The 22,489-nt window shown below is 48.1% G+C and overlaps 2 protein-coding genes across 4 annotated transcripts in view; one reads left to right on the top strand and one right to left on the bottom strand.

Annotated features, from left to right (window-relative positions):
- Nucleotides 1-19,677, top strand: part of Mcub (mitochondrial calcium uniporter dominant negative subunit beta) — a 72,627-nt gene extending 52,950 nt beyond the window's left edge. Inside the window, exons 2-8 of one of the 2 annotated variants that reach the window (XM_021245481.2) lie at nucleotides 1,725-1,800; nucleotides 2,083-2,253; nucleotides 8,067-8,171; nucleotides 13,799-13,959; nucleotides 15,222-15,425; nucleotides 15,922-16,038; nucleotides 17,504-19,677. In XM_021245481.2, coding sequence (XP_021101140.2) covers nucleotides 1,725-1,800; nucleotides 2,083-2,253; nucleotides 8,067-8,171; nucleotides 13,799-13,959; nucleotides 15,222-15,425; nucleotides 15,922-16,038; nucleotides 17,504-17,581 — 912 coding nt within the window. In that variant the 3' untranslated portion in view covers nucleotides 17,582-19,677. Of the gene's footprint in view, nucleotides 1-1,724; nucleotides 1,801-2,082; nucleotides 2,254-8,066; nucleotides 8,172-13,798; nucleotides 13,960-15,221; nucleotides 15,426-15,921 lie in introns of both variants that reach the window. The other variant, XM_087198809.1, reaches the window with a different exon arrangement.
- Casp6 (caspase 6) overlaps nucleotides 1,609-22,489 on the bottom strand; it is a 37,989-nt gene continuing 17,108 nt past the window's right edge. Inside the window, exons 7-9 of one of the 2 annotated variants that reach the window (XM_087198816.1) lie at nucleotides 22,196-22,331; nucleotides 18,361-18,534; nucleotides 1,609-16,068 (exon numbers count right to left, since the gene is read on the bottom strand). In XM_087198816.1, coding sequence (XP_087054942.1) covers nucleotides 22,321-22,331 — 11 coding nt within the window. In that variant the 3' untranslated portion in view covers nucleotides 1,609-16,068; nucleotides 18,361-18,534; nucleotides 22,196-22,320. Of the gene's footprint in view, nucleotides 18,535-22,195; nucleotides 22,332-22,489 lie in introns of both variants that reach the window. The other variant, XM_087198815.1, reaches the window with a different exon arrangement.

Raw genomic sequence — 22,489 nt, 5'->3', positions numbered from 1 at the left:
GGGTACAGATGCAGGAAGCACACGCAGTGCACCGAGTTCAAGAACCTGCAGGGCTCAGCCTGGCTGAAATAGAGGACTGCTAGGGAGGAAGGGGGAGAAGAAGGGGGAGAGGAGGAAAGGGAGGGAGGAGGGCAGGAGGGAGGAGGGACAGAAACGCCAGCCCTTCAGAGTGATGAGTACTTAGTGGTTAGGAGTTAATGAACTCGGCATCCAGGAACCTGACTCCAGACCAGAAACTTGTGTACGGTAAGTACACAAAATCCCCTCAATGTGGTGATTTTACCCTCAGGAGAGAAAAATTTAAAAGGGGGTAAGGGAAAATAGAGAAGTGGAAGAAGAGAAAGGGATCAGAAGCAAAGTTGTAGGACAAAGGAAGATTATGCAGGCTTTGGGAACCGGTGAAGCAAACAGGAGGGAAAGAAAGGAAAAAACAGAAGAACAGAACAAAACAAAACTAGAAACAATGTTCTCATAGAAAAACAAGAACAATCAAGAAAATAGATAAAATATTTTTAAAAATTTAAAACTATAAAAAAGAGAAAAGAAGAAAACCAGAAAAAAATGTCCACTTCAGGGCATGTCTCTGCTGTCACTGGTTGGGAGAAGAGGGTCTGTGCTGATCGATCCCAGCAAGCCAGCAGTAGAATTATGGGAGTGGTGGATAATCCCAGCAAACCTGGGCTTTTACTTCCACTGAAGTTCAGGCTGCTTCTGGTTTCTGGCTGTGAGTTCTTCAGCCCACATCACTCTGAGGGGCTCCTGCCAGTTTGAACTCAGTTGTGCCTCACCCTGACACTTGGAGCCACTAGATGGAGCCAACCCGCAGCTGCTCTGAGTTCTGAGCTCAATTGGTCTCTCTCCAAAATGGCTACCAGTCAATTGCCTTCTCCTGGGGGGCATCTGAACCCGAATAACTCAGCAGCCTCTACAGTACAAAGCATCTACTGCTCCGTTCCACTAGTGGATTTTTCTATGGAGGCTCTGGGGTCCCCAGTAGTCACTGTGTCTCTGCAGGTTCGAGCCGCCCTTCCCACATCACAAGCTGGGGCTCAGGGAGAAAGTGCTGCTGGCTACCTCCCTCTTCTGCATTGTGATCCCTCTCTTTACTCTCCCTGTGGCCTCTAATTTTTGCTTCAGATCCTTGCTGGGTCCTGGGGACCCACTTCCCTCCTCCTTCTCTTCCTTACACGGCTATATTCCAGTGTCTGGATTCAAAAGTTTTAAATTTAAACATTCACTGTCTGTTTTTTGATCACTCATTGATCAAATGTTACGGAATTTCTGTGAAATAAAAACATGATGGTGTGTCTGTATCTGCCTTATTTACTAGATTTGGCACCGCGTGACTTCTGACTCTTCCTCAAAGTCAAAATGACCAGGAAAGGGAAATGTTTTGATCGATTCAAGACATCAAGGCAGCTACAACAGCACAACTAAAGACCCTCAGGAAAGAGGGCTTCAGAGCTGCTTCAAAAAGTGGCAAGAAGGATAGGATAAATGTGTTCAGAGCAAGGGGAGAGGGGTGTTTTGAGGGAGATTCGTGGCAATGTGTCCTTTAATAATTCTTTTTAAAAAGTTTACTCTTGATCATACTGCACATGTGGGAAATTGAATTTTTATAATTTTTATTGTGCTTGTCATATAAGGTTAAAAAGGATCTTCTATATTACAGCTTTCTCACTCTTAAGTAAAAGAAATCACCTTTTTTTTTTTTTTTTTTACAGATTTTGCATGTGAAACTGTGTGGAAATCCAAAATACCCCCAGTCACACCTCTCCAGCGCTGTGGTGGCCCCTGATGGTAAGCTTTTCTGTCATGCCTGACTTACGCATGGTGCATTTCCGCCCTTCCCGATACCCTGAGAAGACCCTAGTGGATCATCATGGTTCGGTGTGGCACAGGCCGTGACAGAATGTTCCAAGAAGGCAGGGCCCACGTGACTGCAGCAGAATGCAGGCCCCTCGGGCAGCACAGCGCCCAGGCCTTCGGAGAGCTACAGACTCCACGTTAAGCATTCTCTTTAGAATTCTTAAAGTTGTTTTTTAAACTACTTCCATTCCTCTTTTTTGTTTTTCTTAACAGAAGTAACAGTGAATTATCGACATGGCCTTCCCTTGATAACACTCACTTTGCCATCCAGAAAAGAGCGCTGTCGATTCGTAGTCAAACCAATGTTGTCAACAGTTGGCTCCTTCCTTCAGGACCTCCACCACGAAGACAAAGGTGTCAGAGCCGCAGCCATCTTCACAGCAGGTGTGTGTGTGTGTGTGTGTGTGTGTGTGTGTGCACGCATGTGCTTTACAACTTTGTCCAGAGGCCACTGCTTCTGGACCTTCTGTTTTGATTCCTTTTTCTAAAAAGAATTGCATTCTGCAATTCATTACATAATACCTGGTTGTCCCCTCATGCTACATAACAGTACGATTATAAAATGGCGGCTCTGTTGAATGAAAAAATCAGTTGGATAAGTGGAATATAAGTTTCAGCTCCTTCATAAGCTTGGGAAAGGCATGGTGCTCACTCCTGGAAGGAGCTCAGATTCAGCTGATGGGGACTTGCTGCTGTAACAAGGGTCAGAGGAGAGGACGTCAGCCTGTGGCCACCACGGGCTCGGGCGCATACTTCACTCAGACGCTTGTCCCTCAGGAGAGGAGGCGCTGCTGGCCCCGGACCATCCCTGCGGGGACAGGGCCTGGCTTCCTGGCTCGGAGAGGACAGAGGCACACCCAGAACCCACATGGGCTTGAGATGAGCACTGCCTGCCCCGGGGGCCACTGCTCAGTGCTCACTGAATTAATGAAATGAGAGAGGTAAAAACAACGATTGATGTTGACCTTGCTTTTTTAAAAAACAAAGTAACTTTGAAAACAGAAAGCACAGCTAGGCGTGGCAGTGCACGCCTGTAATCCCAGCACTTGGGAGGCTGAAGCGGGAGGATTGCTCCAAGTTTGAGGCCAGCCTGGGCTACTAGTGAGACTTGTCCCAAAGGAAAACAAACAAGAAAGCACAAAGAAAGAAACTATAGAAAGTAATAGAGATATTTAGAGAAAAGTAGCTTTTTGGACTAGCTAAAAATGCTTTCTTGGCTTAAATGGATCCTTGCCAAAGAACGCATGAGAAATTCTATCATTAGCTCCTTAGAAGTGTGCATGTCAATTTCTGCTGTTCATACATTCATGTAAAGGGCAACGTAGTATCTCACCCAAGAAGCCATATTCAGCTGATTCGTTTTTATTGTAACCTTTGAAGAGGCCGATGTGAAGTCCCGTAAGTGAACCTTTGAGTGCCACTTGGAAATCAGAGACACCCATGGGTGGGTGGGTTGGTGATGTTTGTTAAAGCGACTCTGTGGGTGGAACTTGCCCGTGTGCATCTGGGCTTGAACAGAGTGCCCTGAACTTGTCCCAGTTTTGCTCATTGTGTGGGTTGAATTATTTGGCAGTTTTGGGGAAAATGATCTCACCCCAGCAGATGAACAGGAGCCCAAACAGCCAGACTTCGGGAAGAGACCAGGTGCAGGCTTGACTGGCTCCTCAGGGACAAAGGAAGCACAGAGCTAGACAAGCAGCAGGCGCCCGGCTTCCCCTGAGGCACACAGCCCACTGTAGCCGACCAACGCCCTGGCCGGGAGAAGACAGACTGCCACGTGACCTCACATGACTTCAGATGGGCGGACTGAAGGAAGAGTGGAAGAGACACCCAGACCCTGCTTTCTGCTTATTGTTCAGTAGATTTGCTTTCTTATCACCAAATCACATTCAAGTTTCATTTAAAAAAAACAAAAAATAACAAAACTAGGCTATATAAGAAGCTATGCAAAGCACACTGATGTTAAAAAAATTTTTTTGAAACATTCCTAGTGTTCAACCCAAACTCCAGAGACTGAGGGGGTCTCTGAAATAAAAGGATTTATGGAGCAGTTACAGATGCCAGTGAGAAAAAGGAACAGGTTGTGGGACAGGTTCCTACAACCACCAGCAGCAAGGCCATGTAGCAGTTGGAAAAACGTCTGCTGGGCCTGGAGCTGGGAGTATTCTTATATTGAAAATTTGGGCCACTGGGAAGGAAATTAGGAAAACCATCCACTCACACTAGCACTAAGTAAAATTAAACACTTAGGAATTAGCCCAAGGAAGTGAAGGCCTCTGCAATGAAAATTACAGTACACTGCAAAAGGAAACCAAAGAGGACATCAGAAAACAGAAAGATAACCCTCTTCTTGACTAGGCAGATCTAATACAGTCAGAATGGCCACACTTCCAAAATTGATATGCAGATTTAATACAATCCCAATTAAAATCCCAACCACATTCTTCATAGAACTGGAGAAAACAATCCTAAAATTCATATGGAGCCAGAAGAGACCAGAATAGCAAAAGCAATCCTGGGTAACAAGGGCAAAGCAGGAGCATCACTATCCCACACTTGAAGTTGTGTTACAAAGCTGCTGTGATTAAAACCAGCATGGTGTTGGCCCCAAAACAGGCGTGCAGATCAGTGGAACTGGATAGAGGAGGCAGAAACAACCCAAGCACATTCAGCTATCTGATCTTTGACAAAGGGGCCTAAAACATGCACTGGAGGAAAGACGCCCTCTTTAATAAATGGAGCTGAGAAAAGTGGCTCTCCACATGCAGGAGATGGAGTCCAGACCCATATCTCTCACCATGTACGAAACTAAAATAAAAAAGGATCAAAGAACTAATGTTAAAACAAAAACACCAGATCTGCTGGAAGATGAAATAGGTAAAACTCCTGAAGTCAGAGGTGCAGGCAAGGATTTTCTGAATAGAGCCCTGGTTGCACAGGAAATAGTTCTGAGAATCAACAAATGGGATCACAGTGAATTAAAAAGCTTCTGCACAGCAAAAGAAACAACCAGCCAAGTGAAAAAGAAAACCTACAGAATGGGGAAAAATTTTGCCAGCTATTCCTCAGATAAAGGACTCATATCTAGAACTCCAAAAAATTAGAGACCCTAAAATAAAAGACCCAATAAAAAATGGGCAAGTGAAATAAATAGACACGGTACAGAAGAAGTGCAAATGGCTGATAAATACGTGAAGAAATGCTCAACATCGCTGGCCATTAGAGAAACGCAAACTGAAACAACACTGAGATTCTGTCTCACCCCCAGCAGGAAAAGGAGCTCTCTGACATGTTTGCTGGGAATGTAGACTAGTACAACCACTATGGATATGAGTCTGTAGATTCCTCAAAAAACTAAAACTAGAAGTCCCACTTGAACCAGCTATTCCTTTTCTAGGCATCTTCCTGAAAGAGTTGAAGACATCGTGTTACCGGCACCCATGCACACCCACGTTTACAGCAGCATAGCTCATGATAGCGCAATCTGGGAAGCACCCTGTATGTCCATCACCAGATGAATGGATTCAGAGAATGTGGTATTTATACATAATGGAGTACTCTTCTGCCATAAAGAAGGTTAAACTTGAGTCATTTGTAGGAAAATGGATACATACTAAGACCATAATGTTAAATGAAATAAATCAGACATGCGAGCTTAAGTATTGCATGGTTTCTCTTGTATGAGAAACCCAAATAATAAATAATGAGCAAAAAAAAAAGATGATAGGAAGTAGGAAGATAGATCTTTCTCAAATGGCAAGGGAATCAAGAGATGTTGACTTTAATGGTTAAAAAGAGAGAGCAGTGGAGGGAGAAGGTGAAAAACAAATTTAAGATGTGGACTCATACCAACTCCACACAAGGAATGTAAACGTTATGTACTACAAATGTGTACTAATAAAAAATAAAATTTTAAAACATAGCGGAAGGAAAGAAGCATGTGCTGAGTAAACTATGTGGTGTTTAAATCTTTAGAAAACGTATTACGTTAGAAGACAGTGTTAGGACTCCCTTACTGAGCACAGTCCGCCCATCATTCTGGCCACTTTCTGGAGCAGCTCGGGAGCCCTCAGTATCAGCCTTACCAGGGGCCGGCCCGGGCAGCGTCTGCTCCGCGCGGGGAGACCGCTGGCCAGACCCTGAAGCTGAGCCAGGAGATGACGTCCAGGGTGAAGGTGAGGATTGAAGCTCCCCGGGGAGGATCGGCGGAAGTCCTCCCTCCCTTTTCCTCCATACCGACCTGACAAGGGCCTCCCGAAGCGGCCTCGGTGCCCAGAACCACCCACCTCGCCTCGGCTGGGCGCTCCCACTCACCCCCAATGAAGAGTCCGTCCCGCCACACGCTCTCTCCCGAGGGCCTTCACGGTGTGACCGCTGCTGCCCAGCGCCATCCAACCGAAAGGCAGCTCGTAAACACGAGGCTGTGTCCTCGTCCACCTACTTCACCGGACCGGGCACCATGCTGCTGCCAGCTCGTACCGAAGTCAAAATGACCGCGCAGGTCAGTGTTTTCAGTCCATTCGGGACACCTGAGGCGGCCAGGTCGGTGCAAGTACAGACGGCAGGAAAGCGGCCTCCAGAGCTGCGGCAGGAAGCGCGAGGGCCGTGGGACGCGTGTGCTCAGAGTGAGGGGAGGACTTGAAGGGGGTAAGCGGCAGCATGTCTTTTACTGTAACAAATTAAAAATGGAAACATTCACTGTATTTTAACTTGTTTACTGCGAGGCCATGGACAACAGGGCGGCGCCCCGCGGGTCAGCAGTAATGGAGACCCGGCCCAGCTTTCAGACACAGAGGGGTGCGAAACTCTTCTGCTGGTCTCACCTGTAGCTGTTACCTGATTAACTTTGCCTCTCACATCATCCACCCTCTGGCCTTGGTGTGGAACTTAGGAATCTCAGAATTTTTCTTTTATCCTAGGATACTATTACTTTTTCTTTTTAGCAGTCCTGGGGATGAAGCCCAGGGCCTTCACACGGAGCTACATCCCCAGCCCCCACAGCAGCCCCTTAAAATTCTTTTTTGAGACAGAATCTTCCCAAGTTACCCAGGTTGAGCTCAAACTTGGCAATCTTCCCGCCTCAGCCTTCACTAGGATATCTTAAATCGCTGATAGACACTGAAGGGCAAATCTGTTTCCTTGGCCTTACTTGTGTTCATTACCATCCTAGCCACCTTGTCTGCTGGAGGTTTTGCCTCTTTTCACTTTTCTCAAGCCAGGAAGTGAAGGCAGCCAGGGTGGCGGTGGTGATTTTAGCTGACAGAGTCCGTCACCTCTAGTGATTAAAGATAAGAGAAAGACAAGGTTTTAAAAATGTCCTCACTGTGCCTTCAAGGACCAGTCAGGGGCTCGGTTGCAAGCAGAAGAGTCACCAGCAGGCTCTTGGGTTGGAAGTGCCAGGAAGCCAAGCTCACAGACGGAAGGAAGGGAAAGGACTGGCGTGGAGCCCTGGCCAGCCCAGGGCTGCCTGACGGCCCGGGCTGTGAAGATCCTGTCCCGGAAAAGCCCGGTCCCAGTGGACAAGAACTTGGGGAGCAAAGCACCAGTCAGATCTAAGGTGGCAGCGAGCAGTTACCGGGGACGTCCTTAGCTCTGTGTCTTGGGTGGCAGCAAATCATGGACCCTGCAGTTTAGGTCCGGAAGAGGAGGCTTTATACCGAGCAGGACACAAGTGGCCTTCTGCAGGCCAGGCTGAGCATCTCAACCTAATACCAAGGGGCCCGGCACGTTCTTGGCACCGATCACTGCAGGACCCAGGACGTGAGGCTCCATCCACCACTGTGTTCCGCCCGGGTACAGGGTGCGGGAGGCTGTGTGGGACCCCGGGGCAGCCACGGTGGGCACATCCAAGATGGGTGCGGTGCCGTCAAGCTGGGCGCCCCACAGACTCCTGGTGCCCTGGCCTCACTGCGAGGAGCTCCCATCTCCCCGAGTCTCTGTGACCTCGGCACACACAGTGGCACCAGGCGCCCTGACCCGGCTTCCAGTCCAGCCGAGGGAGGCTTCTGCCCCGCTGGTCTGGCGGGGTGGCAAACAGAGCGAGCAGGGGCTGCTCTCAGGACGAGGCTGAGCTGGAGGAGCTGCCCCCGAAGTGAAGCCCACACGTACTGTCCACACCGAGGGGTGACTTCCTGTGTGCAGAGAAACGCGTCTTACTACCGTACAGCACACACTTGGCAGCATGCTTTGTCTTCCAGACGGCAGTGAGATTCCAGCTTCGACCTTGATGGATGTTTTGCTGATGAAAAACTTTAAACTTGTCGTTAATGAAAGAGCCTATGTCGTACAGAGTCCCAAGGGAGGTAAGAAACGCGCTGTCACCGCCATCCGCCTGCGTGAGCAGGCGTCTCTCTGAGGGGCTTTTCGGGGAGCAAGCAGGCCTGTTTGGGCAACGAGTTCCCAAGGGCATCGCCCTCCTCTCCTCCTTCTTCCTCCTGCTCCTTCTCCTGCCCCTTCCTCCTCTCCTCTTCCTCTCCTTGTTTTTGAGCACATGTCTGTGGAACATCAATACATCCATCATGGGGAGTTGGTCCATGCACACAGCACATCTTCATTCTTTCTCCATCCCCTTCCCTCCCTTCCCTCCATCTCAGTCTCCTTCCCATTTGCCAAAGATCCGCCTCCCTATTTCCTGTTGTCTATGTTGTGTTTTGCACTTTGATTTATTTCTACTTGGAGTCTTCTGAAACAGCAGCTTTTCCCCTATGGGAAGCAGGATGCAGTTTTCCTCTGATTTTCGCTCTCCAGCTGGTGGAGTTTCCACAGGGAAAACTCACAAAAGTGTGGGCCTGGCCCCCAGCCTGGGGCTGGGGTTTTAAGTCTGTAGGAATCTCAGTTCTAGTCCAGTGCTCAAGCTGGGTACCTGGTCCTCACAGCTTTCCTGTAAATCCTCACTCTCCCTGTCCTTCTCTCCAGTTTTGGGGACTGTGGTTTTCCCTGTGACCACAGTTCTCTTGCAGATGTAAACTGTTGGCTTTTTAGTTTATTCATTTATTTATTCACTGCTTGACGGGACCCGCCATCACTAGTCGAACAGTACCTGAGAGGAGGGGTGAGGATGAAAGAAAAAACACACTTCAAAAGAAAAAAGACAGAGTCGTCCGGGCTCCTAAAACCAAACAACCAAGTTTATTCTCACCTCCCTTTTATACACTAAGTGAGTTAGGTCATTAACCATGACCTTTATCCAAAACACCTGCTTCGTTGTTTACCAGTTCTTTGGGAATTCCCCACCCTCATGGGCTTCCTTGTTTCTCGGGCTTACAGAACGTTTATCACGTTCCAGGGCAATCTAATTCGGCAAGTACGTGGTTCCTCATAACATAGTCTCCTTGCTCTATATTATGGAGGGTAAGATTAAACATGGATCCTCTATGGCTAACACCGCTCTCCACAACTGCTAGGATAGAGTGAGGGCTTTCAAGGTCCTTACATGCCAGATTGGAAACTTCTTAAAGACAGATTTCCTTTTGATTTCAAACTCTAGTTTGAGCATTGCTAGTACAGAAATAAACTCCAGCATGTTCCAAAATCCAACTTTTTGGGTGCTGATACGACCCAGTGGAAATTCCACACCAGGCCTCCCATGAAGGGTTGCAGTTGAAATGCAAGTGGACAAAAATACAGTACAGGAGCTGGGGCTCAACTCAGTGTTGGAGCACTTTCCTGGCACAAGGCCCCGGGTCTGATATCTCATTATGTTTGTGCAAATATTCCAAAACCCAAAAAGGAATCCTAAAATTGAAATACTCCTATTCCCAACCATTCTGGGTTTTTGCTTGTTTTGTTTTTTGGAGATTTGTTTGATTGTTGAGACAGGGTCTCATCATATAGTCCAGGCTGGCCTTGAACTTACTATGTAGCCCAAGCTGGCTCAAATCACAGTGGTCCTCCCGCCTCAGCTCCCGAGGGCTGGCATCACAGGTGTGCACCACCACACCTGGCTTGCTCCCAAGCATTTTGGATAAGGGATACTCAAGTTGAATCAGTTTAATGATTACCAATATGCTTTTGGAAACTTCTCAGTTGTCATTACTTCAAGTCTCCTCTCATCCCCATGTAGTCTTCCCATTTTGCATTTATGTTACATCTTCCTAATTATTCTCTTAGTGTTCTCCATTCCTTTTCCTCTCTCTAATTTTCAGTTTGGGAAGATTTTGCTGATATAACCTCAAGTTCACTGACCCTTCCTTCCCAGTTTCTAGTCCACTGTTGAGCCTGTCAGAGACATTTTTCAAGCTGGGCGTGGTGGTGCACACCTGTGATTCCAACTACTTGAGAGGCTGAGGCAGGAAGATCACAAGTTCTAAGTCAGCCAGGTCAACGTATGAAATGAAAAGGGCTGGCCTGCAGCTTAGTGCTCCCGGGGTTCAATCCATAGTCCCACACTCAGAAAAAAGACATTTTCACTTCTGTGACAGTGGTTTTATCTTAGCAACCCCTTCTAGTTCTTTCTTAGCTCCCATCTCTCTGTCTACATTGCGTGTGCGCCTTGAGAAACTGTACTCTTTCAGCCGTGATTACTTGAATGTCCCAGTCTGATCATTCCAAGATCTGTGCTCGGAGCTTCCTCTTCCCTACCCCCCAAGCAGGGGCAGAAGCCACAGGTCCAAGAGGCCAGAGCACATCCTTCACAGCTCACCCTGATTCCCCTGCCTGGAGGGCTGCAGGTGGGAACTGATCCCCAGGGCTGGTGGCTGAGGTTCCCAGAGATTCGGTCACCTGCAGACTGCTGACAGGGACCTGTCAAGACTCACAGTGTGAATGAACCACAGCATGCGGGTGTGATTGGCAGAGGACACATACTAGACAAATTGAAAATGAAACTTAGAAAGTTGTAAATTTGGCCAGGCATCCTGACACACCCCTGTAACTCCAGAACTGGGGAGGCTGAGGCAGGAGGATCTCTGGGAGTTCATGGTCAGCCTCACCTGCATAGTGACTTCAAGCCCAGCCTGAACTATGTAGGAGACCCTGTCTCAAAAAAACAAATTGTACATTTGTAGTTTAAAAACTTATTTGAAGTATTTCCTAAAACATTACAAATTTGGATTTGCAAATTGAGGGCATGAAAATAAAATCCATGTGGAAGACACAAAAAGGGAATAAGCAGCTATGGTATTAGCATATTTTCCTCATAGGTGGGGTTACTAGGCGATGCCACACGCGTCGTATCAGTTAAGTTGCTTATGTAGCTAGGGATTCTATGGCACCCCCACTCTTCTTTCTCCGATAATGAGGTTTCACATTTATTAAAGGTCAGACAAGAAAGATGCACTGCAGGGTGACAGCAGGCCACAGAGAGCCAGCACTGGCAGAGAGGTTAGCAGCAGCCGCCCTTGGTGACTCCCATGCTGACATCAGATCTAGGCCATCCCATCCCAAAGGAACTGAAGACAGCGCTTCCTCAGTGGTCCCAGGTGCAGGCTTGGAAGAGTTTTCCAGGCAGCTGCTCCTGGATTTCTGTCACCGACAGGTCAAGTGTGGCACCCATACTTCTGCAGAGCATAGCAAGGGTCTTGTCATGGAGCTCAGGCAGAGACTGAGCAACTCCGTCCTGGCGCAGACTCTAGCAGACCCTGCTGAGCTTCTCCTTCACCAGGCCTGCACCTCAGCCTGGAGAAACTGCAGGCTCAGCCCAGGGACTTCAGGCACACACACACGCACACACACACACACCCCTCCCCTCCAGGATACTGGAACTTGTGTGCTTGGTTGCAGCGCCAGGCCCCTAAGATGCCTGCCTGAAAGAGCCCCACGCCCCCTGAGTTGCTTGTGTGACCCCAAGGCTGGCAGTTAGTGGCCCGTCCCTGAGCCCAGCCTGGCACAGTTGCTGAGGGGACCTGCAGCTCTGAGCTCGCTCAGACCTTGGCCTTGGGGCTCCCTCCAGGAGCCCTCTGGGGTGCAGAGTCCAGGCTGCCCCAGGCGGTGGGCCTGCACTGACCCGCACCCTCGGCTCCTCACAGTGAAGACGGAGCCTTTGGGTCTGAATCTGCAGGGAACCAGCACGAGGGCTCCTCACACCCACTTCCCTTCCGGCTTTCCTGACTCTGGGGCCTACGCTGTCCTCCCTCCTGACTCCGCTTTCTCCCTTTCAAACATCCACGAACCTCCCCCAAGTCAAAGCTGAGTTTGGTTCCTTTCACGCCAGAATTCTTCTCCATGGAAAGTTGTTAATGAAACCCGTCCCGGGCCGGCACGCAGCTCAGTGGTAGAGCATTTTCCTGACATGCAGGAGAGCTTGGTCTCCGTGCCCAGCAACTCGAAAAAGGAAGGAAAGAAGGAAAGAAAATTTCCCTACCACTTTGGTGTCCGCTGTTTCTCTTTGTTATTCTCTGCGGCTTTGGACTAGATCCCGCCTGTGGACAGCAACTGTGCATAGGTAGACACACGCCTTTTAGCTGTCCTTACCTTTCCCTGCCTTGTGGTTCTGGGGGACAAACCCTCATTTTTCCAGGTAACAAAGGATTCTGGCTCAGGGACGGCAGCGGCCTGCAGCAGAGCCACTGCTCCTGCCCCTCTGCGGAGCTCTGGTGCCTGTGTGGCCAGAGCTGCAGACCGCAGCAGAGTCTTGAAGAACTGAGCGCCTGGGCCCAGGTGGGGGCCGGGGCTGATGCCACGTCAGGGTGCTGCCTCCTACTTGGTTTCCTTGGGTTCTCCCGGCAGAGCCAGTGAACCGGCGGTGTCCTCGGGCAAGCGTCATTATAGCCCCAGTGTGTGAGTCCAGCCAGCCCACAAAGGAGGAAAGGAGAGAGATCTTGCCTCTCCTCCGCACCCCTTGCCCAGCTCTGGTGGCGAGTGATCCAGTGGCAGAAGCAAAGGGTAGTTCATCATGGGGACACTGCATGCTAAGGACCAGGGTGTGAGTGATTCTCAAGGAGGCTGTGAGAACTGCAGTCTATGCGTCATCTTCACCAAGAACACACGTTTTCAGAGAAGCCAGAGGACAGACAAAAGGAGTCGCTAGGAGCAGCAAACTGGGAAGGCAGATTATGAAAGGCAGATGGGGGCTGGGGGAAGGTTGGCTTGGATTGCTTTGGGGACAGCTCTAGGCCGTGAAGCGGTGGGACTCAGTCCAGTATAACGCAGTGCTGCGGTTGGAGTGACACCCACCCACATTCCATTCCCTTGCTGAAAACCTTCTTAGCTAGGAGAAGAAGGTTCTAATGACAGCTCTATATTTTGTCTGTTCTGTTCCTAACTCGAGAATTCTTTGTCTTTTCCTCTAGGAGTCTTGCCCACATCAGTATCCATAGCACCTGCACAACTGCATTTAGTTCCCCTTTACCCCATTCTGCTTACAATAAAAATCAGGAGCTTGGACTTTTCTGATTGCTCATCACTGGCCGTCCTGGCTCCCCACTTTTTTCTTTAATTCTGTCTCTGAGTCTTCAACCCTGTGTCCTTCACTGGGCAAGAGACTGGTCCCTTCTGCAGGGGTCTCCAGGGCACACCCGCTTCCCCAGTGTGTGTATGCATTGCCTTGTGCCTTGTGCTTTATTTACTGCGACTTTCTTCTTGAAAGCAGCTTACACTTGAGCAGCTTTTCCGACATGTTTGCCTGTGTTTACCTGACTGGACACGAGCTTCCCTCCCTGTGCATCCTGGAGTAGCTGTCGGGGAGAGGGCCAGGGCAGGGAGTTCACTCTGAGGTGAAGTCAGGCCTAAGAGTGGCCGGTAGACTCATGTGTCACAAGGTCAGCCGAGGTGGTCACATGAATTTGGTTACATGGAGGTTTCCCTGACTCTTCCTATAAATCTTGTTGTTTTGGGGTTTTTGGAGACAGGGTCTCAATTTGTAGCCCCGGCTGGCCTGGAACTCACAGCGATCCACCTGGCTCTGCCTCCTGAGTGCTGCCATTGCAGGTGTGCAGCACCACCGGATGGAGGAATGAGTGCGACTGCCTTATATTCCCTTGTCTTTTCTCAGAGAAACCAAGTAGGGAGCCCTTGAGGGAGATGGAAAACGCGTACTCCTTGGTGCACAGGCTGTTTTCGGTCCTGCACCCAGAGGAGTCCCAGAAGGAGACGGAGCACCGCTTGCTGGTGAGGATTGACCACCTGCAGGCACAGCTGCAGCCACTGGAGCAGGTGAGGCCCTCTCCTTAGTCACTATCGGCCACACCCAGGTGTGTCCTCGGCTCCCAGGCATCCTGCTGAGCGCCTGTCCTGGCTCATTCTCTCCTGAATTGTCCTCTTCAGAAGAGGCCACAGGGGGAGAGCCCTTGTGCTGGATCTGAGCCGGATCTCTGTAGCCAGGCCCTGAGCACTGCTCCACCTGGTGCTGCAAGCAGAAATCTGAGTTCCTCAGCCCTGGAGACAAAATAGCTGACATTTTAGGACATGAGGGACAGAGTCTGTTTAAGGAAAAAACTATTCTTCAAGCCTGTAATCAGATTTGTGTTTATGTAGGAAAAATTGGCGAGTACATGTATATCTCTGTACATGAATTGAAAGTTTTTGAAGATACTGTGGGGGTGCTTTTTGAGGCAGGGTTTTACTGTCTGTTCCTCCTGCCTCAGCCTCCCCAGGGCTGGGATTACAGGTGTGCCACCATGCCTGACTGAAGATGTAACTTCTAATGGTGATCCCCTCCTAAGCGAATTTAGGGAATGGTAGAGAGAAGAACTTTGTTTGATTTTTCTGGGTTGAATACCCTATTTTAATTGTTTTGCTTTTTAACAAATTGATATACACTTTGGTTAAAATTTCTGAAATCTTTCAGATTCAGGGACCTAATAGATGGCTTGTGTCCTCCTGCCCTCCACTCCCATCACAATGTGCCTCATGGCTCTGAAGCACGGTCAATTTTCTCTCTGTACCCATCTCACTGCTTTTCACTGGAGGTCTCTCCTAGGGGATGCACAGCACCTGTGCTCTGTAGCTGCAGTGAGGACTCTCTCCTCTGCTGTTGAGAGGGATTCTGTAGTGAGACTGCTCCCAGTTGTGTGTAGGAGAAATTCCCCTGGAGTGTTAGCTTCAGAGGGTGACCTCTTTCTGTACACCCTTTATATTAGGTTGTTTTTGTTTTTTGAACAGGTAAAACCTTTTTAATTTAAAAAAGATTTATTGCAACCTGATTTGGAAATGAGTCTAATGTATGTTCCATAATTGCTTCTCCATACACCTGACCTCTTAAATGCAGATGTGCACTGCTTCCAAGGCAAATTTTCGTCTTGCTTTTTGTTTTCTCTTAAGTTGGTGCACTTGTAAACTGACTTGTTTTGAATTTGTTCTGATGCATGGTGAAGCCCAGGCTGGCCTTGAACTTGCAGCGAGGAACCCTCCTGCCTCAGCCTCCCAAGGGCTGGGATTGCAGGTGTGAGCTGACTCAGAAGTTCTCCCTCCTCTAGGTGAAGGCTAGAATTGAGGCTCGAGCGGAAGCCAACACCAGCAGGCTGCTGTGGGCTGGCCTGGCACTGCTGTCTGCCCAGGGGGGCGCACTGGCCTGGCTCACCTGGTGGGTGTACTCCTGGGACCTCATGGAGCCTGTCACCTGCTTCCTCACCTTCGCAAACTCCATGGCCTTCTTCGCCTACTTCATAGTCACGCGGCAGGTGAGTAATTGGCCGGGACAAAGCTCTCTGCTGGGAATTCCTTGTCCAGGTCGAGCATCGAGACCTTTGCCGCTCTTGTTCGGGTTTCCGTAAACTTGTGATTTATATGTTGTTTTTCCCAAGGCTGGAGAGGGGCAACTCAGGGAAACTGCATCCAACCTTTGCAGAGGAATAATTAGGACAATGCACACATTCTCCCTCCGGGATTAACTTGTGGAGGTGACGTCCTCCGAGCCACCACTTATGAATATACAGTTGAATTTGGACTGCAAGACCCCAGCACCTTACTGCCTCGGCTGCAGTCACTGACCCAAATCTCCCTTCCTCTTTCTCTCCTCTTCCCCCATGTGTCATTTCTTTGCATGTCAGCTCCAGTTTGCCTGCATGGCTGCCGCAAATACTCAACCCACTCATCGCCTGCCCTGTGTGGCTGCCAAGCAGCTTTCCTGCAAGGGCGGTTGTTCCCCTAAACATTCGATTTCTTCTCTTTCTGTAGAACTGTACTTATCCCACCGCTAGGAGGAGGCAGCTTCTTCACATCTTCCACAAGTGGTCAAGGCACCAGCGCTTCGATGTGCAGCAGTACAGCGAGTTGAAGGACGAGCTGGCCAAGGTGCCCAGGGTTCCTGCTGCAGCCGCTTCGCTGGGGGAGAGAAGCCAGTCAGGGAGAAGGAACGGGAGGGTCACCATGACCGCATCTGGCGGTGCAGAGTTCTGTGCATTGTCAGATTGTTCAGCAGAGTGCTCACATTTCTGACGCTACTTCCATACCCTAGTTCTATGCTTGTTTTTGGTTCTCTGTAAAGGGATATTTGGTGGGGCGAGGGGGGGGGGAGGTCTGGAGATTGAACCCAGGGCCTTCACACTGAGCTGTATGCACAGCCCTTTTAAATTTTTATTTAAATACAGAGTCCCACTAAGTTGCCCAGATTGGGTGCTAACTGGTGATTCCCTGCCTCAGCCTCCCTGAGGGCTGGGATTACAGGCGTTCATCACCACACAAAGCCAAGGATGTCTTTCTTAAATGAGTTTCAGGGAGAAATAAAGGCTTTCAGCAGGAATGTGAGCAAGTGAGGCCAGCCCCAGGTTTGGGAGTTTTAAACTCCATGGCGTTTCCTGGCCTTGAAGGTGGAGGATCCACGATGGTGTCCTCCTCCCATCCTCCGGGTGAAGGGAATCGGCCTCTCAGAGGCTAAAAGTCAAATGCCCAGGAAGGGAGGGAGCCAGGGTCTGAAGCAGCTGCTGCCTGCAGCCTTCACCCGGCTGGGCTTTGTCACAGTGGGCTTCTAAGGTAGTGTTTGGCCCTGGCCTCCCAATTCACACAGTAACCTTGTTCACATGGTGTCTCCTCCGCATGAAAGTGGATTACTTTTTGTAATTTCTTCAGCAAAAAGTTCTGATAAAGATATCCCACATCGCGCAATGCACACACATTTAACAGCAGTTATGTCTAAAGTACTCACTATGAAGTTAGAGAAATGATTACCAGTAACTGTATAACCCCCCAGTTGAAGAACCTTTAAAATTGTTTATTTCTTTTTTGGTACCAGGGATCGAACTCAGGACCTTGTGCTTGTGAGGCACACGCCAGCACCACTGAGCCAAATCCCTGACCCTAAAATCATTGATTTCATATAATCTTAAGTAGGAAAAATGTAATCCTTTGTGTTTTTTAATTTTGTGGATTTCCTTACTTTTGAATGATGCAAGGGTAAGGAGTGTTCCTCTGGCTCATTACAGGATGGGGAACTGAGATTTAAGGTGATGTCCTGTGAAGTATGATTGGTTTTTAAGGTAATAAAGTGGAGTGGAGACAGAAAGCAAACTGGTAGGTCATGGAGGTTTTTTTGAAGAATATGAACTGGCAAATCCATTCTGAAGGGGGTAAGCTAATTTTTGTTAAAGCATGAGGATGAAATACAAACCCTGTTCATCTTTTCAAAAAGGATGTAGATAAAGTTGAGATAATTTAGGGATTTGCCACCTGGGGGTTGAAGTGTTTTACTGACCTAGATTTATCAAATTTTTCTCAAAGCAGTAATGCAGCTTTCTCTATTTTTGCTTTTTTCCCCCAACAGGCTAAAGAGTCCCTGAAACGTGTCCGCCGCTCAGTCTACCTGGGGCTGCAGGTAGAGGAACTCAAGGAGAAGAATTAGCTTTTGCTTTTTTGTGAACGTCACCAGATTTTTCCATGATGTTCTGATTTCGTAACGTGCGAATGGCACATTATTGAGTCTCATTGTACATTTCAGTTTGACTGTTTCAGACTTTCGTAGTTGTGAGAAACTGCAGCCCTGTCTTTTCTATCAAAGGATACAAACAGGAGTGGCCCGTCTTAGACCCCAGTCCACCCTAGGCAGCTCCTCCTTCTACCCTGAAATTATGAGAAACGCCTGCTCCGCTCACATTTGGGAAACATACCTGAGACCCACACAGCTTCACAATAGCCAAAGACCTCGGGATTCCCCACCCTCCCCTCCTCCTAGTCTGTCCCCTCAGAAGCCCTTGGCACCCCCTCAGGCCCCTGGAACTAGCCAGCCGAGAGACAGTGAGCCTTTGGGTCCAGCCAGTGAATTTAAAGGAGGGCTGCTTGCCGTGTGTGCCAGCTTAAAACCCTGCTTCCTGGCGCAGGCCACGCTTGCTGCCTCCTGTCGGAGTACGCTTGAGCCCTTCTGCAGAAGTAAACTTTGAACTTTCCCCTGTGGAGTTCTGTGGCTTGCTGTCTGAGTGCATTCTTTCTGGCACCCACAGTTTGAGTCTGGGAGCTCATTTCTAACAGTAGTTAATACACTGGTGTAAAAGAGGGGCATTCTTGGGTGTTTCCCCTTGTGTTTCTTGGCATACAGGTTTGCTGGCTTGTTCCTGCCGGAGCCGCCAGGGACTGAATCCCCACCCGCCCTCCCCCGGCCACAGTGAGGAGCCTGGCTTCGCCCACCTCACCCTGGGGCTGCCTGTGGACTCAGGCTGGCATTCACTTCTCCCTGCGCGGGCAGTAGTTGGAAGTCGTGCCTTCATCATTTAAGAACCCCGGACCAAAATGTGAAGCTGCAGCTCTGGACTCAACTCCGCAATTCAGTTCTCCAAACTTAAGCATGTCACCGTCTTCATCCTAGCAGGGATCAGCAGGGTTAGTCAGATTAATCTATCATTTAAAAGAATCGAACCTTGTAGGAGACCAGCGGAACCCACACTGAGCAGGGTTTAGATATTATTGATTTGGCTTTTGAATTTTGTTACTGATTAAGACTATGAATCACTCTAAGGCCTAAGTGTGAATTGCTAATTGACCTTTCCGCTGGTGTTTGGAGCCAGACTTCCTTATGCCTACAGTCATAATTGAAGTTTCAGTAATTGATGAGGTTGTGACATCTCTAGTGAGAAAACACTGTAGCTGAGGAATTATGACTCTGCAGCCATTCTCTAAGGTCAAACATTAGCAAGATAATGCAGACAGCTTGTTAGCTGTGACCTTCACAAGTATACATGGCTACTCCCTTTCCGAGCCTGGCTCATTAAGTACATTAATTCTGCTATTCCTTACATATGTCTTCATGTCCTGTTGTTATTATTGTAGACAGTTGATTTAGGAGACTGGATTTTTTATTTTTTTGGTACCGGGGATCGAACTCAGGTCCTTGCACTTGCGCAGCAGGTGGTGGAACCACTGAGCTAAATCCCTGGCCCAAATATTCTTTTTTTTTTTTTTTTTGGTACCCAAGATCGAACTCGGGACCTTGTGCTTGTGAGGCCAGCACTGGAACCACTGAGCTAAGTCCCTAGCCCAACAATTGATTTAAATAGAAATATTATAGGCAGCCAGATAGGGCTAGGTGCTCAAGAGAGTCAGGTCAAAGGTGAAACACACCACAGCTATGACTTGAGACCTCAGTTGGAAATTGAGCCTTAAAATACAGACAAGATGAGCAGACCTGCATACTTCCACAAAGAACCAACACTGGGCCTGATGAAGTCCAGGTAGACCATCGGCCACCCCAGTGGTGACCAGAGACTTCACTTCCTAGGAGAATCTGTTCTTTCCATGCACACTGGTTACTGACTTGTTTCCCAATTGGACCACCATTACCTAAGTGACTGTTCTTGTAGCCTCATTGGATGATCACGGCTGTGGCCCATGTACCCACGTGGGTTTTGCTGTAAAACTCCCTTATTGAGTGGGGACCGTGGAATCCCACTCAGGACCCCTCCTGCCCCTCAGGAGCTTTTCTATCAATAAATACCTTCCTACTCTTAACTTCTTTGTTCCTATAATTCATTTTTGATTTTTAGAGAACAAGAGCTCAGCATATCACACAGCTAACAGGCTGGGAGATATATTTCCTATTTCATCTTTGGTATTATTTCCTGAAACATTATTGGAGATCACACCAAGATAGTAATTAACAGGAGGTAAGAGTTTGCTTTTATTTCTTGATTAGTGAGTTAAGTAGCCAAAATTGTCATTCTTGTGCCTTCTGTAAATTGCCTTATGCCTTGAGTTCCTATACATTGTTTTCCTGTTAAAATGGTGGTGATGTTTCTTTAAAGGGATATTTTACTTTTGTAGACAAGGTTCAGTGTTTCTGTTCTATAGTGATTGCTTGCTTGATTGACTTGTTAGACAAAGCTAAGGAAAAGCCATTTTAAAGTGACATCTAGGGGACTTCAGTGATAATTGCAAGTAAATTGAAAAAATAGGTCTGTAAAATCTAGTTTATATTTGAGAAATATACATGCCTATATAAAATGCAGGACCCCAGCTGCCAGTTAATAAGGTTCTAGGCCAGCAGCCACTGTTAAGACTTGGGGAGCAGGTTTCCCTGAGCAGACCGGCCCAATCCTTAGACTACAGAAAACGCTGAACCAGCTCTGCCTCAGTTTCCTTTCTGGTCTGATCTTTGGCTGGTGGGGAGGCAGTCTCAGCTCTTGAGATTTCCCCACTTGGCTCTCCAGGCTCAGAGTGACAACTCAGGGGCAAGCTGCCTCAGTAACTCACCATGAGCATGAGAAGAGAAGACCTCCTTCCTGATCCCATTTCCAATCTCTCCTGCCACTGTATACACTCCTTTATAGTGGTGTGTAAAATTAGAAAAATTATCTGTAAAGTATCCCATCTTTTTCCTCCTAAGAACCTTTAAGTCCTTAGAAAATGAGTGTTTTGTGAACGCCGAAGACAGGGAAGTCATCTTAGATGAGGAACACATATCCTGTCTCTGGGTCAGATGAGATGTTGCGATTTGGTCCATCCCAGAGAGCACATAAGCACAGTGTCCCTGCTTAGTGCTCTGGGTAACAGTCTCGCTCAGGAGAATGAACCTGGGATCTCATGGAAAGAACCAACTTCTGAGTGAAACCAGAAGGAGCTATTTCCGTAAGCACATTTAAGGGACCAAAACACATTTAGTTTAAGGGAGAAGCCCCTCTGTCACTCTCTGTCCTCGTAGGTCTGATTCTTACCATTTATGTGTGTGAGAAAAATGTTTTCCCTAATAAATTGTAGACTACATGGTGAGCGAGACAGGCAGCTAGACTCCTTTCCAGATACAGATCTCTGATTACATGGAACTAGTGAAGATGGGGTGACAACTGAGGGGTCATGGCTAGGGCTTCGCTTTGGCTGATATTCAAACGTCCCCCAGTGAAAGCTGGGTCCTCACAGCCCGAATGGGTAATCAGTAGAGAATCTCCACGTACCTGTTGTCCCCACCTGCACCCCTCAGTGAGGTGAAGGGTGACCCTGTCCGTGAGCGCTAGACATGCTCTGTCTCAGAGTGACCCGAATTGATGCTGGCACAGCCCTTCGCAAGGCTTTGTTGAGTTGAGCTACAGGATGAGACCGTTCTCCCTCTGTCTGTGCTAGTAAGATAGACCCCTGGCTAGGCACAAATGGGTACAGTAGCTCTCTGTAGGTTGTTTTGTTTTGTTTTGTTTTGGTACTGGTGATCAAACTCGGGTCCTTGCGCTTGTGTACCAGGCGGCGAAACCACTGAGCTAAATCCCTGGCTCTCTCTGGAGGTTTTTGATAACTCTGATAAGTTAGAACTCCCAAGCTCTTGGGAATTAACTTTAGAACTCATTGGCTGTTTTATCATTAGGCTACACCTCTCTAGGAGGCCTCATGCAGGATTAGCTTCTAGGAAACTGCCTTTCACAGAACAGCTAACAGAAAAGTGATTTACATTTATACTTTGCTAAGTAGGGATACAAAAGTGATTTCAGCCACCTTTTCTCTCCTTCCACGTGCTTGTAGAAACCTGGTAAGTGTGCCTTGTGTTACTAGACAATGGGTATAAGTTTAACCTGTGAGCCTCAGACTTTGAACCTTGACTCAGATTTTGACTTTTCTGTGAGCCTCAGAATAAACTTTTTCCAATATTTTTGGTACCGAGGATCGAACTCAGGACCTTGAGCTTGCGAGGCAGGTGCCAGAAACACTGGGCTAAATCCCAGGCCCCTTCAGAATGAACTTTGAACAGTGTGCAGCAGTCTTTTTCTTGCTGGTTACCTAGGTGATCAGGCAGATAGCATAGATTTCTTAGAGATTTCTCCATGGGCAGAGTTCCTCTTAGGTATTTGTCTGCTTCTGACTCTAGAAGTGAGCTCTTTTGCAGGGTAAAAAGCACTGCCCTTGACTCTGTCTCATTCTCTCTCAGACAATTAGAAAATAGTGGCTTAGATCTCTTGATTATTGGTTTGGGTAGCAATGCTTCCTTCTTTAAAAACATGATCGTTCAACTAAAATCAGCTGTAAGTTGGGCTTTTGAAATACATACGGGAGTAAGAACACAAGTTCCCTGGGAAGGTAAGATCGTGTCCTGGTAACAGGTGGCTCCTCCAGTCTGATCTCTCTTATGGGCCCTCTCCAGATGGCCGCCAGCTGCCCTGGTGCTGTGATACCTTAGGGAAACCCTGAGAGCATAGAAATCAATCAGAATCACAGGGATGCCATGTTTCTGTTTGCATTTCAGAATGGGAAATTCAAAATCAAAATCCATTACTTCTTTGAAATATATTTTTAAACACTGGCAAAAGTTCAACCCTCATATACTGAGAAAGAGCAGCTTAAT

This window comes from Heterocephalus glaber, unplaced genomic scaffold, assembly GCF_053883595.1.
Source record: "Heterocephalus glaber isolate CG9 unplaced genomic scaffold, H.glaber_assembly_v1.0 deba00001688, whole genome shotgun sequence".
In the NCBI taxonomy this organism is placed as follows: Eukaryota; Metazoa; Chordata; class Mammalia; order Rodentia; family Bathyergidae; genus Heterocephalus; species Heterocephalus glaber.
Note: the sequence above shows the minus strand (reverse complement) of the source record. Positions and strands in the feature narration are given on the sequence as shown.